This window comes from Onthophagus taurus, chromosome 7 (assembly GCF_036711975.1).
Source record: "Onthophagus taurus isolate NC chromosome 7, IU_Otau_3.0, whole genome shotgun sequence".
NCBI lineage: Eukaryota > Metazoa > Arthropoda > Insecta > Coleoptera > Scarabaeidae > Onthophagus > Onthophagus taurus.
This window is the reverse complement of record NC_091972.1, coordinates 20678295-20697313: the sequence shown is the minus strand read 5'-3', so window position 1 is coordinate 20697313 and position 19019 is coordinate 20678295. Positions and strand designations below refer to the sequence as shown.

Here is a 19019-nt window from a genome sequence, read left to right as displayed (position 1 = left end):
ACAGTCAGAAAAAGCACTCCTTCAACTATCTTAATCCGGGTTTTCGTCGATCAATATCTATCGGCGTCATGCTTAAATCACCCTACACGCCAAGGTTTATATATAAAAGGTTGTCTAGGTTCGTACGCAACCATACTGCGCATTACGTCACATGTGGAAAATAATACCGCCAAGCAATTCAAATTAAACAAATGCATGGAGCACCACATGGCCATGAGGTTGCGTGCGCAATCCGTGATCGCTTACGTCACGAAACACTCCTGCTCTTGCCCCTCGCCTTCAAACTAAAATCAAAGTATTGCAGCATAGGAACTTAGACAACCTTTAATATATGTATAAACCTTGCCTACACGCAGAAACGCTTAATTGCTCTTCCTCTAAACAACTTTCTTATTTGATAGGGGAAAAACTATAGAAGTATATTTATCTTATTGAAAATTTTCTGCTCTTTCTAATGGTGTATAACACGTACAGAAGTACATTTTTGCCAAAAACTACTAAATTCACACGTTTTAGCCACTTTTAAACCTTGTTCGTGTCGATAACTTTCTTATATGACCAGGAGAAAACTCTAGAGCCATATCGAAAATTTTCTGCTCTTTCTAATGGTGTATAACACGCGATAATCGCTCGTTTGCACAAACACGTTCTTGGCCAAAAACTATTAAATTCACACGTTTTGGCCACTTTTAAACCTTGTTCGGGTCGATAACTTTCTTATATAACTATCTTATCGAAAATTTTCTGCTCTTTGTAATGGTGACTAAAGCATGACGTCGATAGATATTGACCGACGAAACCCTGGATTAAGATAGTTGAAGGAGCGCTCTTTCTGACTGTGAGTTTTTTTTAATTCGGTTTGATAATAATTGCACACTTGAAGTTTTGTAATTTTAAGATATTTTAAGTACAGAGCGGTGTTCTTCATTTTTTATTGATCTTAGTATCAACTTATCGGCAGACGAAAAGATAGATTGTTTGATAAAGGACTCTATTGTTGACTTCGGTCAGTAATGTTAAATATAAAAAGATTAAAAATTCCGAAGAATGAAATTTATTTGTTCTCAACTACTGGTTTCGGAAAAAGTTTCCGTCATCAGGTTGTTGCTACAAAACATGAGTAAAAATTTTTTTAATTTACAAAAACATAAACATGATACTTATTTACCGTCAATTAATAGCGGCTGCGTGGTATAATAATTTCGGATGTTAAGATTTTCCACTTTTGAATTTCTCCCAGCATTGTTAAATTTACAAAAAATTGTTACGATAAACTTACACGTTAAAATTATATTAACTGTCGAAAAGGAACTGGTATGTGCAACTTTTGGATTATTCTAAAATGGAAGATTTTCGGAAATAGGTTTAGAAAAGATAGATGGATAAAAAAAAGATAGTTTTAGATAGAGAAAGAATCAAGCTTTCAAATGGTGTATGTATTTAGCTTTTCGCTATCTCTAATAATAAGGAAGATATCAGCTAAGAAAGTAGATAGAAAATTACGGGTAAAAGTTTATTGCTTGGAGTTATTAGTTGGTCTGTTATTAGTTTTTCAATGTTATGTCTTTCTAATTCTTTTGGAGCGACATAAACGAATTATAAATTAAATCAGAAATAAGCTATGCAGGAAGAGGAGGGTTTCGACCAATCGGAAAAGATGATGCTGAATATGTGTTCCAGACGGGACGTCGCGCCTTTATCTTACCTACATAAAGAAATAAAGGCGCGACGTCCTGTCTGGAATACACACCAGCGCCATCTTTTTCGATTGGATGGAACACCCTCTCTCCTTGCACGACTTATTTCTATTTCTTTTTAATTTATAATTCGTTTCAATTGCTCTAAAAAAAATAGAGAGACATAACTTTGAAAAACTGAAATGGAATCCGACAAACGCAATTATTTACCATATTTTGTTTAAAACCGCGTTGAAATCCACCCATATGGAATATAGAAACAATAAAATATACCCTTCATTAAGGCTACATCAGGCTACCACGTATTCAAAGTTGAGCTTTTTTCGTCATATAGCTTTGGAGAAAAAAATCGCAAGGTGGACGAAGTTACCGGCATCGTTAAAAATTGGGTACTTTTTTCATTTAGCTCACGATAAAAAGAAAACCGCAAAATTCAGATATGTTGCGTAGAAATGTTCAGTGATTATAACAAACTTTACCGCCATTTTTTTCATGTAGTGGTTGTAAAGATATTGTACTCTAAAGTGAGTGCCTTCACATTTGGCACAGATAGTGGTCACCAACAAGCACCAACAATGCTCAATGAACAAGTTGAAGGAATTCACTAATCACGATGACATAAAAGATTGAATCTGAGATAAAGGAATTTTACAAAAAAGTATTAGAAGAGGGGGGAATCAGAGAAACAGCACAGTAAAGATAACTTACAAAAGACAAGAGGGAAACACAAGCAACTTTGGTTGTCTAAAAGTCAAAATAGTTAACTTCGTTTTTAAGTTATGAACAAGACGATATTTAAAGAAGATTAGGGAATTGTCAAAACTTGCAGATCCATCAAATCTATTTAGACATGACTATGTTAACGATTACTTATGTGAGAGATGATTTGCGAAGTGTAATTGTTGAGTGTTATTCAGCTGAGAGAGATGATGTGGCATTTATGGTCATGAATGGGATCTTTCAAACTGATTGTTTAGATTCGTTGAAACTAATTCGCCAAACGAGTTTATTATTATGATGGGAGATTTCAACTTTAATCAAACAGTTGTATTGAGACTAACTCTTCTACTCTTAGTTATCTCTTCCTAACATTTTATATTGCCTCGATACTTATGTTATTCTTCATTTCAGTACTCATACGTTGGCAGTTTGCTGCATAACGTTTATATCACAACTTAGTTTATGCTGCTATCAATGTTCATTTACATCTTCATGGGACTGAAGATTGACAGTTTCTCTTAGTTTAGGTCATAGTTAAGCAGGATGTATTTCTGTGTTAATTATGCTGACAGTCACTGTGTTGTGTATGATAAATTATGTTGTGTTTTGTATTTTTGGGTACTATTTTCTTTACTTTCTTGACTTTTTATGAGTACACTAAGGCCCGTTACTACCAAACCAATGCTATCTGTCAGTTAAGCTATCTATAAGATACAATTTATCTCGTAGATAACAGGGTCGTGCCTACTACCACCTCCATTTATCTCATAGTTAAGAAATTCTTGAGATAACCAAGGAATCTAGGGTTTTTTGGTCTATTATGCTAAATTGACCACTCTATGTGGTCAAAAGACCTACTATTAGGTATTTTGACGATATTCTAACTTGTTGTAACCTTAAAATTAAAATTTGGAAATGGAGACTGAGAAAAGGCGAAATTGGTGGTTCCAATTTCATCAAAGAAGAATGCGAACATCTTCTTGAATTTGTTATCAAACTGAAGATGCCAATTGTACACTCACTCCTGCAAAATCTGCTATGGATAGCAACATGTTACCTATTGCATAAAATCGAAGAGTCAGCAACAAACGGTTTGAAGGAGGTGAATTTGATGAATTTTACTCAACAACAAATTACTTACGTCATGGATGGAGGTTTTATTACATCTTCTATTTCGAATTTTATTATATTTTATACGTCAGTATAAATTCTATTTGAGGTTAGGTATCCGCAGTTATCCCTTAGATAGCAACTTATCCGACACCCAATCCACGAGTTACAGATATTTCAAAAGTTATCCCTTGAATAGCGGTATCTATAAGATAAATACAGTGGTAGTAACCAATTTTTAAGCTATCCGATAGATAACGCTATCAGAGACTTTAACTATGAGTGGTAGTAGTGGGCCTAAGAGAATCACTTATCTAAATTAATACAGAAAGCTGATTAAAAAGGAGAACAACCAAAAATAGCAGCAAATGTTCTATTTAGTTAGTATAACCCAACAGGATTCAGAAGATTGTGGAAAAATTCAGGAAAAAATTGTGTTTAATTGATTATCAGCTCAAAACAGACATCGAACCAAACTCAAAATTATGAACACCTGCCAGATTAAAAGGAGACTACTTACTTAATTAACTATATAACTATTTACTTACGATATGCTGCACATGGAATTCCAGTATAAGCATGTGTAGCATGAAGACATCGATGTGTACTTTGAGTACAAAGTAACGGATTGTCGGGCATTTCAGGTAACCCCCTTAAATGTTCCATATCGCTTTTTTGTAATTTCCTCAATCCAAGATACAAAAATTTTTCAAAACTCTTAAACGAATAATCCTCCGGTACGTATCTCCCAGCTCCAACGGTCGACGCACAAGAATTATGATACTCATCAATCGCCCTTTTAACCAAAACTGCTTCGTTATGTTGTCCCGACCGGATTTGAAGTCGTTTTAATTCAAGGAGGTGTTGAAAAATTTTCCTCTCCAAATGATACCGGCGAATATTCGATTGTATCGTTTGAGTAACCGACGACATATTAACCCCGCGTTCTGTCATATTTTTCCAACGCGGAATTTTAGTACTTCTTGGACTCGGTTCGAAACCAGAATCCATTAAGTTACTACTTTCATAATCACTTCCTGCACTTCTTGAATCTCTGTTCATCCGTTTCCTTAACCTTCTTCGTCTCGCGGTTGGAGTACCATCTTCGATGTCGGATGGTGTTCGATCGTTATCGCTGTAAGCTGAAGTAATTTTTCGAATTTGATTTAAACCGTTTTCTCGGGGAAGATTAGGTAATGAAATTTTATCCAAATCATTTTCACCACATCGATCTAAATAACGATCACTTTTTGACAAATCCTTTCTTAAATTAAAAATTGGTATTTTAGTTTTCTTTTTATCTTCGGCTATTTTTACTTCGTCTAAAACTGTAAAACTTTTATGTTTTCTTTTTTCTGTATCACTAGATGTACTTTCTTCAGCACTTGAATGTTCTTCACTATATTCTTTATTATTTTTTTTTATTTGTTTACTTTTCGGTATCGATTTCGTGCCATTTTTGTGTATTTTAACCGTTTTTGTTTCTTCCAATTCTTGATTTGTTACTTCTAAAATTTTTTCGATCGCTTTCTTTGGAATCTTCTTCGAAATTTCTTCTTTACGGGTTTTTGTTGAATCTTTCGGTTTATCTTTCTTAACGCTTTTCACTTTCTTATCTCGCACACTATCTAATGGTTTAGTTTTTTCTTTCGGGGTAGTTCTCGGTGTTTCTGATACTTTCCTTTGCTTCTTTTCCTTCAAAAACTTTTTGTGCTTTCCATTTTTGTCTTTAGATTCCATACCAACTGCAGTAACACCTTCAGTTTCTTTTTGAACATCATCATTTTCATCTTTCTTTATAGCACTATCATCTTTTATTACTTCTTCAACCATTTTTGCTGATAAATCATCTTGTAGATTGTCATTTTGATCTATCGTATCTTTTGAAGCTTCTTTTGGTTCTATATTTTCTAATATAGAAACTTTTTCAGCTAATTTTATTGTATCTGCTGTACTTATTGAAATATCTGATGTTTCTTCTTTTATGGCAGAGTTATCAACATCTGCTTCATCATTTTTTTCCACTTCAATATCTTGAAGTTTTTCATCGTTTTGTTCATCAATTTTATTTTCTTTTTCAGTATCTGATGCTTCTAATTCAGTATGTTGATTACTTATTTCAATTAATTCATTACTTTCGAGCCCTTCTTGCTCGTCTTCTTCATCTTTTTGTTCTTCATTTTGCTCTTGTTGTTCTTCTTTTTGCTCTCCAATTTCTTCTTCTTTTTCTTCTTCTTTTAATTCTTCCTCTTTTTCATCATCTTTTTCTTCTCCATTTTCTTCTCCCTTTCCCTCCTCATTTCCATCTCCTTTTTGCTCATCGTTTGTTTCTTCATCACCTTGCTTTATTTCTGAGGACACTTCTACGTCTTGTACACTCTCCTTCTCCACATAAAATTCTTCAGTTTCTGCTTTCTGCGCCTCATCTTCTATACTCGCCATTTCTTTCTCTTTATTAACTTCAACTTCTTTCTCAACCTCAATATTTCCTTTCTCCATTTCTTCTTTAAGAAGTTCCAATTCACGCTCCTGTTGTTTCAACATTTCTTCTTGCTCTTTTAATTCCAATTTTTTCTCCTTCAATTCTTCTTTCTGTTCTTTCAATTCTTCTTTTTGCCCCTCAATTTCTAACTTTTGTTCTTTAATTTCTAGTTTTTGTTCTTCAAGTGCTTGTTTCTGTTTTTCCAATTCTTGTTTTTTAGCTTCAAGTTCTTCAGTTCTTTTGGTTTCAATTTCCTTCAATCGAACGTTGTCGATTAACGGTGATTTCGGTGGATGATGAACAGCGGCTTCGACGATTAATTCTTTATGTTCACTCTCATCGGCGCTTGTATAAGAAATTTGATCTTGTTGTTTCATTTTTGTCGCATCTTCTACGTCTAATTTTTCTTGGATTTGAATCGCTTCTTCAGTTATGCTTTTGGCGGTTTTTTCTATTGTGTTGGCTAATGTTTTGATTTCTTCGATGTTTTCATTAATTGTTAAAGTTTTTGTTGGGGTACTTTCATTAGGTTTAGTTTGGTTATTGTTGTTGGTATCGTTGTGAATTTGAATTGGTTCTTTAACGATTTCTGGTAATCTTGCATCATCAACTTCTTTACTTGTTTTGGATTTCTTTGTAGTAACAATTGGAGAACCATCACTTATAATAATTTCTCCATTTTTTTCAATGTTAATTCCCCCATAATTGTTGGTAATCTTAACTTCGCTACTGTAGGTAACATTTTCTTTAAATTTTCTATCATTACCGCTTTGTTTCTCACCTGAACTTTTCCTTTTAGCACTTTTCTCTCGCTTCAAATCCGAAGAAGACGCTTTAATCTCTTGATCTTCGTCCTCTTTACTGCTTGAAAACGTCTTCTTCTTTTCGTATTTATAACTCAACTTTTTACGATGTCTTTTTTTGACGTGTTCCTCCTTTTCTTCGCCTTCCCGCTCGCTATCGGTGGTTTCCCCAAACGTTACTTCTTCCCGAATATGAACATTTGCGGTTCCATTAGGGAGCTTCATCTTTGAGGTGCTTAATCTAATCGAGGGGACACCCCCATGAACTTGGAGATACTTCGCTGTTGATCGAAACCCTCTTTGGAGGGCACAATCTAAAGGGGTCATAAAATTATTTTTTGACGTCCGCAAAACCGGGTTAATTTGAGCACCAGCATCTAATAAAATCTACAACAAACAAAGACATCAAATAAATTAATTTTTTTAACAACCAACATACTTTACACATATCCGAATTATCATTCAACGCCGCTAAATGCAAAGGGCACCTTCCATCATTATTTCTAGCATTAACTTGACTAGGCCTAGCTTCCAACAACCACTTCACCAAATCCCTTCTTCCAGACGCAGCGGCTTCATGCAAAGGAAAATCACCTCTCGCGTTTCTTAACCATAAATTAGCACCATGACTTCCAATCATCTTAACAGTTTCGAATTGCCCTTTAGCGCAACCGCAATGTGCCGGGCTTCGTCCTTTGCGATCTTGCCGATTTGGGTCAGCACCATGAGTTAACAAAAGAGCTGTAGCATCCGCATGGCCTAAAGTAACCGAATAATGAAGGGCAGTACACCCATTACTATCAATAACATCCGGAGACATCCCACAAAGAGTTAACAGAGTATCAATACAATCTGTATGCCCACGAGAAGCAGCGCAATGAAGCGCTGTTAACCCATCTTTATCTGGTGCATTAACCGTAGATCCAGCTCTAATTAGAGCTAACACAGCTTTAGTTGATCCCGCACTGGCAGCCCATAAAAGAGGTTGCCTTCCATCGCCATCTTCAACATCAACTTTAATTTCGCGGTGTTGAAGAAGCGCTTGGAGAACTTGGATACCAAGAGTCGAGTCTTTATCCTAAAATAAATGAAAATAAAAGTGTTTTAGTAATCGATAGTTCTTTGACCTAGTGTGTCTACATAAATAAATTAAAAATGAGGTTGTATTCGTAATCAATATTGACGTATCCGTTATTTTAACGTAAGCGAAGCTTACCCCACCGCACATTTGCGCTGCGTAATGTAATGGATAACCTCCGTGAACGTCGGGAGTGGAAACTGGAGCACCTGCAGCTAACACCGCCCTTAATGCCCCTGTTTCGCCACATACTGCAAAGAGAATTGCACAAAAATGGGTTAGGGAAATATTTGAAATCGTAAAAACAGATTAATGCGAACGATACGCGTATGTACGTTCGTGATTCACGTTTCTTATCACAAACAGATCGACAAACTGGAATTATGGATGAAACGTGTACATCACGAAATGTAATCCTAATTATTAATATTTTTTTTATTTTTATGTAAGTTTTTGATTTATTTATATTAAATAGTTTTTTCTATTAAAATTGTCTCTTAGAATTAAAGAATGAGCATAATTACGCGACTGAAATGATTGCAAATAGAGCTTATAAGGTTAAAGAGTGTGTTGTGTTGGAAATGAAATTAACTAAACCATTAATCACGAATAGAAGTTGAAGTTAGAAAGTTAAATATTGAAATGAATTTTGATAGGCTGATATCCGAGGAGAAATGTTCCTGGCAAGCACAACCTATACGACATACATAGCTAGTTTTAATAGAAACCGACTAAAGAAACGCTTAACCTTGTAATCAGTAGCACATGCTTCGACCACAAAAGAATACACAAGGGAACCTGTAAAGTACCAGAAAGCTAGCAGAAAGATGGTAATACAATTGAAGAGCCTGGTGCAAGAATGGAATAAGTAACAATATGTAAATTGTTCAGTAAAGGCAAAAAACTTTTTTAATTTCATGTTTGTGTTTAAAGTGATTATTTGATTTGTATAGATAAAGGTCCGTTTTCGTAAGGACAAATCCGGCCGACTTGTCGGCCCGACATGTTTGTTGGGCGACAAGTTGTCAAAATTAACGTGTGTTTACGTAGTTACTTGTCGGCAACCGACATGTCGTGGAAACGATCTGAAAATCGAACTCTGCAGTTAGCATCAAGATGGCAGACGATCAAGTCGAACAAGTAGTGTCAGCTTTCGTGGTGTTGGCAGGAAGTCTTGCAATAAAGTTATCAAAACCACAAAAGAATTCACTTCGAAAACGCAAAAGGTGGTATATTAGAAGCTTTTTAGCGAAAAGACGTTTCGAAGGTGCATACAGAACTTTTTATTTTATTGAAATGACTTGCAACATGGATTCCCAACATAATATATGATCACAACACAAATTAACGACTGTTTATGTAGGGACAAATGAACGGTGACCCGACATGTGCGGTTGATTTTTGTATGTCATTTTACTGTCCCAACAAGAAATGCATTTCGTTTACGTTATAACCGACAAGTCAGCCGACATGTTGTGTCCTTACGAAAACAAGGCTTAAGAATGACAATTTTATCTGAGCAAATGTCAGTTTTTCCATATATTGTGAAATCATAGTTAAAAAAACAAATTGTGGTGCAAGAAGGGAATATGTGAATCCATATTTAATTTTTTTGGTGAGAGGTTGGAGAAAGGATCATATAACATTCAAAACTTTTTATTATTTAAAATAAGGTGAACAAACACTTTTATCAACTAAAATAAACAAAACAATTTTTAACAACACGTCATAGATAATATAGATATCAAAAATCTGCCTTAGAAGAGCTGTAGGTGACTGAATCGGAATGTGAGTTTTTATCACTTGTCAGCGAACGATTATTATTATTACTCGTTACCGCGACCTATAAGATCTATTGTAACTTTAGCCCTCCAAAAATTTAGGGCGAATGTAGGTCCTTGATGAATCTTAGTATTGCGCCAGGGTCTTGTACCTTTATGTCGGTAGGTGTCAAAAGAGCTTTACCGAAAATTTTGTGTCTTATTGTTAGACGGCCTCTGGCGACGCAATTACACAGTATATGTTCAGCTGTTTTTGACTCGTCGTTGCAAAGTCGACAAGTTTGATCCTCAGCTTGTCCAATGTGGAAGAGGTGGTATTTTAGGGGCGCATCAGGTAACCTGAGAACGTCCTTAGATCCCCTTTGCAGAGGCATAAAACTTCTTTGGTTTTGTTTTGCGACGGAGTTATCATACTCTTCGCTTGTCTGTGACCTGGAAGTTCTTTCCAGCGTAAGACTATCTTTGAGGCCTCCCAACTGTTGATTATTTGTTTTAGGTGGCTTTTTTGTAGTCCACAACCAGGTTGGGGTCCAATGATTGCCCTCAATGTTACTGTGACCTGGGACCCACCATAGGGTAACACCATTGCTCTTACCGAGTTCTCTCAGGTTGCTGGTACACTCTCTGATCAGTGCGGAGTCACACGTGTACGCCTACATTTCCTTTAGGGCAATGCACCTTTCTCTCCCTTTTGTAGGTTCAAAGCGGTGCAGAAGTTTATAGCAAGAACTTCTGCTTGAAAAATGGTTATGTCCGAGCTGATGGGCAGTTTAATGTGGCTAGTTGGACCACTGATGCCCATGCTTACTACGGATCTAACTGTCTTTAAAGCATCGGTGTACCAGGCTAGGGCTCAGCGAACGATAGAAATACATTTCATTTTTTCCAGATTATTAACCTGGATAAATATGAATCTTGTTTGTTCTGGTCTGCCAGGTTATTAAAAGCCGTTATAATTTCCAGCTTTTCCTCTTCCGAAAAATTTTTAACGCATCGTTTGCTGCACTTGCAGTCATTGCCTTGCTCTCTTTCTGGCACAAGCTTCCCGTTGGTGTGGACTTGTAACATTCTCCTCTAGCCCTTTTAATTTTTTGTATATTTCGTTTCCATTTTTCCACATTTCTTTTACGACCGCGCTTCCATTTTACCCTATCTTCCTCTTCAGACCTTTCACTATCCATTTTAGTAAAATTACATTCACTGGAAGAGCAAAACATTTCTAATGACATTATAAAATATTAATTTTTCAGTACTACCAACATAAAAAATTTCAGTAGTGTCTTCACGGTACAAAAAAGTCATTATTTATGTGGGGTGGGCAAATAATAGGATTCTTTAGTGCAATAACGGTATAAACCCCACGTAACTTATCCCATTATTGCACCCGTCTTGAACATGGGATAAGTGATTTTCTCTGACAATTTTGATTCAGTTGGCAAAACATAATGCGTATTTATGTTAAGCGATAAATACGAATTTTTTTAACCGTTTTTACCAAAAATCCCATTTTCTTAAAATTTGGCCTATATCCCCTTCTTGCACCAGACTCTTCAATTGCATAAAAAGTAAAACCAAATCATCGCATTCCACATGTCCCACCCTGTATCAGATCACATTGTTCTCCATATAACATTTTTTTGATCCTTACTTTAAACGACGGCAAGCTCAACATTTTCAATGATGGGGTAAGTTAAAATTTAATAAATCGCACGCTCAAAGAGAGCAGATCATGTGCATGTATCAAAAAGAAGAGCTTTCTCTATAACCGGTGCGTTAAGACAAGACGGGGGTAGATTGTGATTCTGATCACTACCTACTAATAGCATGTTTAAGACAACGCATCAGCAATACGCAGAATTGCACGGACGAACAAAAAGTGAAATGACCCATACAAATGAAAGTCAATAAGCACAAATTATTGTCTAATGACGTCGAGGAGGAGTACAATATACTAAAGGATAGCGAAATAATACATCATAAAATATACATCTTTTACACTGGTCATGTAGAAAAAACTTACAAAGAAAATAGAAAAATACAAAGCACACAATACATAGTAAAATCACATGCAGATCATCATTCTATGAATTGATGTTGTCACGACCGACGCCCAATGCCACAAAATCCCTTTCAAAAATTCAAATTCAAGGAACTCCGAATAAGAATAGAAACCTCTCAACAGCAGAAATTGCTTTGCAAACTTGCTCCCAGGTAAAAGTGTAACCGTTAAAGGTAATTTATTGTAAAACTTGAGCGTAGTAACATCTACACCTTCTGTGATTTATAGAGTCTGCAAAATTTAGGTTTTAGCTTATGATTGTAACGGGTTCTGTAGCTGTGTATATCTTTGTGGGCAGTATATTTATCTACATTGTTGTGCAAGAACAGGAAATGTTAGTATTTTCGATCTATAAAGAATTCACGGCACTCGTCTCGATACTTCAGACTCCATATGACACGAATGGCACTTCGCTGCAGTCGAAAAACCCCAGACCAACCCGAGCAGTTTCCCCAGACCAATAGAGAATATGATATATGAACTGAATATGAAAATGAACTGGGAAGCGATATATGCCGTTGCTTCTATTGATGATAAGGTTAATTATTTTATCGATGTTATAAATTCCTTGTTTGATGTCCATGCAACCCTCGTTATTAGAAGTCGTAAGAGGAACTCTTTACCGTGGATAATAATCCACGGTAAAGAGAGTATTGCCAATATAAGGAGCAGGAGATGATGGCTCTTCGAGAATCTGCTTTAAGGCGTTATAGATAGGAGAACGAGAAATCATACACATTTTCAATATTACCATGAGAAAATATTTTTGTGAAATCTATTGTTGATGTGATCAAGCATGACTCGGATTTATTAAATTTCTATCATACCAGTCAATTAAATCCTGACAGTACTCCTTTTACCTTACAGCAAAGAGGCGACCGTGGATTGTATTGAGCTGTTTCTGCTCTTGTTTAAGTCTAGTAGTGTTGGTTCGGATGATATTTCTCTGGATATGGTTAGGTTGCGTTGTCCTCGTTTTTTGAATGTTTTTTGTCATATTTTAAACATTTGTCTAAGAATGTCGTCGGTTTATGGTAAGGTATGGAAATGTGGTCTGGTGACCTAAAACGAAACCAGTTAAAGAGTTTAAAGATTTGAGGCCAATTATCATCCTTCCGGTTTTGTCTAATGTGTTAAAGAAAATTATGGCGGAGCAATTAAGATGTTTTTTAGATACATATAATATACTCCCTGACAAATAATCTGGTTTCAGAAGTCAGCATGGCTGTGAAACATCACTTCTTTACTTAACTGATAATATACAGTGTCCGCCAAAAAGTTAGCAACAGTTTCATTGCATCTACTTTCTAAAATTTAGTTTGTATTCATCTCGATCTTTCGATCTAAAATATTTTCAAGGTGGTCGCCACTTCTGGTCCACCGTACCACAAAAGTAGACCACAAAATAGTTATTTTAAATGGAATGCTATGATTTTATTACATGTTCAAATTCTTTATACAAAAATAGGTTGAGTTTGATAAGGATTATTGATTTATTATTGGACTACTTTTCATTTTTCAGTTATTTTCATTTTCTTTTAGCAGTTATCAATGTGTCTTTTTTTAAATCGTATTTCTCAGCCACTGTACAAGCGAGAAAGTTGATAATTGAAAACGTAATTACTTGTACCGGTCTATATTATACATGCTTGTCAAAAATGGAATTACATAAAATGTCAAAAATTGTTTTTATTTGTTATTGGTTTAGCCGTAGAATTTTCACGTTTGTATTGTTATTGTTTCAGAATCGTAAATGCAATGGAATAAAAAAAACGGACGTTGGTTACTTTTTGGCGAACATTGTATATAGAGCTCTTGATGCTGATAGATCTGCCGTGCTTGTATTACTAGATTTTAGTAAAGCATTTGATATCTTGAATCACGACCTTTTATTGGTTATTTCTAAATTTGTTGGTATATCTGATTACGTTATTTCTTTGTTTAAGAGATATCTGTTTGATAGAACCCAGGCGCTTAAAGTGAAGTTATTGTATTCTGATTCTATTAAATTTGTTGCTGATGCTCTGCAGGGATGTATCCTTTAGCCTATCTTATTTACAATCTATACCAACAATTTATTCTTAAAGTTAAAGTATTGTTCTTATCATCTTTATGCTGATGATTCCCAACTTTATCTCGATTTCTTGCCTGGTGACCGATCGGAAGCTTGTGATAAAATAACGGGGGATTTAAATCATTTATGTGTGGAGATTAAGAGACATGCTCTTTTGGTCAACCCTGACAAGACTCAATGTATTTCATTTATTAAAAAGGGAAGTTTCTTTGTTAATAAAGATGATATTAATATTAAGATGCTTAGAGTACAGTTAATACTAACGAATTCGCTTAAGAATATGGGTCTTGTCATTGATGATTTGCCTGCGTTTAGTGAACTTATTAATTTATTATGTAGGCGTGCTTATTGTTCCCTAAGAAGTCACTACTGCAGTAGGATCTTTTTATCGCAAGGTCTGAACCAACTGCTTTGTGATTCTCTTGTGTTGTCTCACTTTAATTATTGTGATGCCGTATTTTTTGTTTCATGTTTATCCCGTGTCTTCATTTTATGTATAATTTTCTTCTGTTCTGCTCTTGCACCCATTGAACTGGAATTGTGTATTTGTTAATTGATTGATATTTCGTTGTTCTTTCTGTATTTGTGTCTTGGCTCAATAAAGTATTATTATTATTAACCTTCGATATGTTGTGTTGCTGCATGTGGAAGAGATCAGAACTGTATCAGACTTCTTTTGCTCTTTCTTATATTTACTCCTTTACACAGTTACTCCTCCTCTTTACTGTGAAAAATTCAGATACCATCTGAATTATTACAGGAAAAGCTTTCTGCATAAGAATAGTACCTATGATCTATTGTCGAAGATTTTGAAATAGTCGGTGTAGATTGAGTTAACCTGGGAGTATACTGAACCTGCATTGCTATTCTAGTAACTAGAATGAACGTAATGCAGTAAATAGAGTGGGTAAAGTCGAGGTTCTGATGCTTAAAGTCTGGTACTTATCGCCTAAGACATGGTAACCCCACAGAATCTCTATAGAAAAGCGAAAGCTCATATGAAGCTTTCAGTTACTTCAAAAACCTTTCTGTACCTTTAAATACTAAGCCCAGTGATGCTTCCTTGCACAATGAGGTCGAGGAACATAATGAAATGATGTATTACAATGACTAAAACCTTTTGTATCATTTAATTTTGTTAAGGAAATACTTTATCTTAAGATTTTATGCTTCATAGTGTAATAAGCTTTTCTTAATTGGATCTAACTTAAGCAAAGGTACAAAACTTGAAGTTATAATCTATAATTTTATCATATGAAGTAAAGTTGCATCAAAAAAAGTTGTTAATATTAAAAGAATGAAAAAGATTCGATGAATAACGTATGTTAGTCAGTGGTGATTACCCTCATTTGCATCGAAATGTAATCTACTGGTAATTGCAACTGGCTACAATCTATGCACGCGAAGTGACATATAGAAATGGCCCTAAAGTTAACCCGGATCGCCGTTTCGTATCAAAAGGCGTTTATTTTCCATTGTCTTGCCACCTACTGTGGTGGGAAGCACTATTTATATAGGTGAGTCCCGATGTTCTTGCAAATCGGGGCGGTCGATATCTGACGTCATTGCGGTCAACATTTCAAGGGTATATAGCTTGACCAATCGATTCGGTTTAATGATACCTTGATTGATAAGGTCAACGAATTGTCCATCAAGATGGTTTCGATTTTTAGTAATTAAGTGATTACTTACCGGTAGCCCAATGAACGACGGTGTGTTTTTCACTATCAACAGCGTTAATATCCGCATTATTGGCTAGTAAGAAAGTAACCAAAGGCATATTTCCGGCGATCACGGCGAGATGAAGTGGTGTGAATCCATCTTCGTCTCGTGAATCGAGAAGATCAGGAGCGGCCATCACCAAAAGATCAGCTGCTTGGGCTGCACATTTATTATCACTCGTGCAACAATAATGTAGGGCTGTTTTACCCGATCTATCTACTTTTGAAATCGTTTCCGGCTAAAACAAAGAAGTTATCGTAATTAATCAAATTTGAACTTACAAGTTACCAGTCTTATTCATTGTATATCAGTCGAGATTATATAAAAGTTATCACAGTTAAAAAGAAGCTAAAATAAATGTTCGCTTTACTCTGATGCTATTTCAACATTGAACACATTACGGCATTGTCTACGAAACAGTGTGGTTGCTATGGCGTTGAGAATCATTATTTACTAAAAAGCTTAAACGTGAAGGAAATGCGCGAAAAGATTTCAATTCAATTTTAAATTGCTTTTTCAAAATTCATTCATTAATAAAAAGATACAAAACAATTTGTGTTATTAAACGATTAATTAACAAATATTTCAGTTTGATTAGTTTATGAAGAATGAATTAATCTTTAACGTAACCTTTAAAAAAATAAATTTTATAAAAATGGAATCAAATCAAACACCCGCAGTGACCCAATTTAAAAAAAAATCACTTCAGCATTGTAATTGCTAACCACCACCAACCCATTACAAACATAAAAAAAATAAAACATCCACTAACTCAAACCTAAAACAAGATAAGTACCGGATAAACTAAAACCAATTTGAATTTAAATGAATACCTCCAACAAAACCAACCCCTATTTTAAAACATTTTAAACTTACACTCTCTACACGATGTAGTAACGCTGAGAACTAAAGTTTCGTGTCTGGCAACCGAAACGGGGTAGTGCAAGTGTTCTACTTACCCGGCGAAGGGCTTCTAGGAGCCCCCGTTTCTCTTTCCCTTAACACACTAACCTGAACACGCAAAATCCGGCGCACTTTTTCGACGTCACCTTGTTGGCAGGCATACATTAACGTCGTGACGCCTTTCGGACTTGCCACCCGCGTTTTTTCTTTTGAAGTCGAAATTGGCGGAACGGTGTTCATGATGGTACAAAAAGAAGTCGTTGTTGGTAAAATTGAATGTTTCCGACGCTTCCACCATTTTTGTTTGATGACAAAAATGGTTTCTTCATTATGTGTGATCTAAAAAAAAATTATTATTGTATAATATTTATAAGTAAAGAATAGACTAAAAAAAACGAACGATTTTTCGAATCATCAGCATGTCTGAAACGGTTGCCGATAATAAATTAATTAGAGTGGCCTATACTCAACTTATTCGTATTTTACCATAACATTAACAGACATGTTATTTCAGTTATTAAAAAAAGATATTATAGTAAAGTGATATCTGCGACCTAGATTATCAGTTATCGCGAAAAAGACCTCAATGAGATAAAGTCGTATGCTCGTTAACCATGCTTCATTCAAACACAAATTGAGTCGAACTGACTAATTTTTCTAAAGGAGAATGGTGAATGTATTTCCAAAACTAGAGCAGATCAGAATAGAGCTAAAGTAACTGTTTTGCCAAAAGCAGGAGGTGTTAAAAGAGAACGATAGCTATGTTTTTAAATATAGAGGAAAGCTGGAACCGTTTTTCCAAAATCAAAAGTGTAAAAGGTGTTTCTTTATGATACCAGAAAAGAACGGGAGTTGTTTTGCCTAAACCAGAAGAGAGCAAAGGGTATCTTTATCACTAAAAATAATGTTTGAAAGATTACAAGCTTCAAACTCTTATGATCAACAAAAAAAATATTGCTGTCTTAGAATTCAACAATTTGAATGACAAGATCGCAATATTCTATATTACGCCGCGGCCGACGTGGCGATAAAGTAGCTGACAGGAACACAGGTTACTTGTTATGGAAGGCAAATAAACAATTAAGAGACCAATTACTCCTCCACCAATCAAGTTGGAAAATGGTAACTGGGCCAGATATATGTAATAAATAAAAGGCAGGGCAATTTGCTGATCATCTAGAAGGCACGTTTAAATTCAATAACAATGATGGCAAAACTAGAGATGGAAAGAACCAATCCAAACGTCGCCTAGAATAGTCACAACAGAGATAAAATATCATAAATCTGTTCCTTTTGTGGAAAACAGGTGTTATTTATTCTCATATCATTTGTAGCGAAAATATCGATTAGAAAATACATTAAATACTTCCCCCAGCTTCATCACATTGGGTTCATATCAACTGAAAACTGATCATAATATTGCTGCGCCTCGGCTGCAAGCGGCCTCGGTTCTATTTAAGGTCGCAAAAGTATGATTCTTCATAATCCATTTGGTTTTGTAAGTTTTATCATTTTAAATTCAAGGAACACTTCATGGAATTGTTAAACGTAAGTGATCAAGATGAAATTAAGTTACCGGCGCCTATACTATAAGGAACAGATAAACATGGAGGAGTTGGCTTGGGTTAGAGAAAGCTCCCGGTCAAAACAGAAGTCATAAAATATATGGGTTCACACAGACGAGAAGTATTACTACTTATACTGCAACAAGTATGGCAAAAAGAAATTTCACCTAAAGATTGGCAAGCGGCACTAATAGTACCAGTCCACAAGATAGGAATAAAAAAGATTGCAATAATTATAGAAGAATTACGTTCTTAAGTACGACTATGCAGATTTTAGAACAAATAATAGATGGAAGAATAAAAACTACAATAGAAAAAATCCTGGAAGAAACGTAATGCGATTTTAGGAAGGGCAGGAGCATCTAAGACCATTAATAAAATATCACCATCAAACAAATAATATAGAAAAATGTGCAAAATAATGGAAATATTTACCTGGGATTCATTGACTTGGAAAAAGGTACCGAGACAAAAGCTATGGGGAATATTGCGAGAAAGAGGCATTAATGGAAAGATTTTGAATATTATAAGGTGTATGAGAACAACACAGTGATTTATATAAATTTAAAGTCAAAAGAATTCATGACTCAATTAGGTTTTAGGCAAGGCGGAGGATTGAGCCCAACCTTATTTATTACGTATAAAATTACTTGTTGATTATAGAAATATACAAACCGTTGAAGTACTAGAAAGAGCATTCGCGAATGACGTGGTTATTCTAGCTAGAGGCGAAAAAGAACTAAATAAAAGTTTAAATAAACAGAATGAGACTACAAAGGATTTTGGAATGAAGATGAACAAGTCAAAAACTAAAGTTATGGTGATAGGTAGTAATGAAAGGTGATTGATGGAACGAATATTGAACAAGTTACGCATTTCAAGTACTTTGAGATCGAAGTAGACAACCACGGAAATCAAGAAAAAGAGACACTATGATATCTTATATATAGGAAAACGAAAATAAACATACATAAAGCGATATATAGACCTATCTTAACTTTCGGTTGTGAAACGTAGGTGCTAAC

General features: G+C 35.1%; 1 protein-coding gene across 1 annotated transcript in view; it reads right to left on the bottom strand.

Annotated features, from left to right (window-relative positions):
• The window catches only part of LOC111424627 (ankycorbin), a 28651-nt gene that overhangs the window by 3556 nt on the left and 6076 nt on the right, over window positions 1-19019 (bottom strand). Inside the window, exons 2-6 of the mRNA XM_071197193.1 lie at window positions 16538-16768; window positions 15497-15764; window positions 8029-8141; window positions 7252-7890; window positions 4076-7199 (exon numbers count right to left, since the gene is read on the bottom strand). Coding sequence (XP_071053294.1) covers window positions 4076-7199; window positions 7252-7890; window positions 8029-8141; window positions 15497-15764; window positions 16538-16669 — 4276 coding nt within the window. The 5' untranslated portion in view covers window positions 16670-16768. The remainder of the gene's footprint in view (window positions 1-4075; window positions 7200-7251; window positions 7891-8028; window positions 8142-15496; window positions 15765-16537; window positions 16769-19019) is intronic.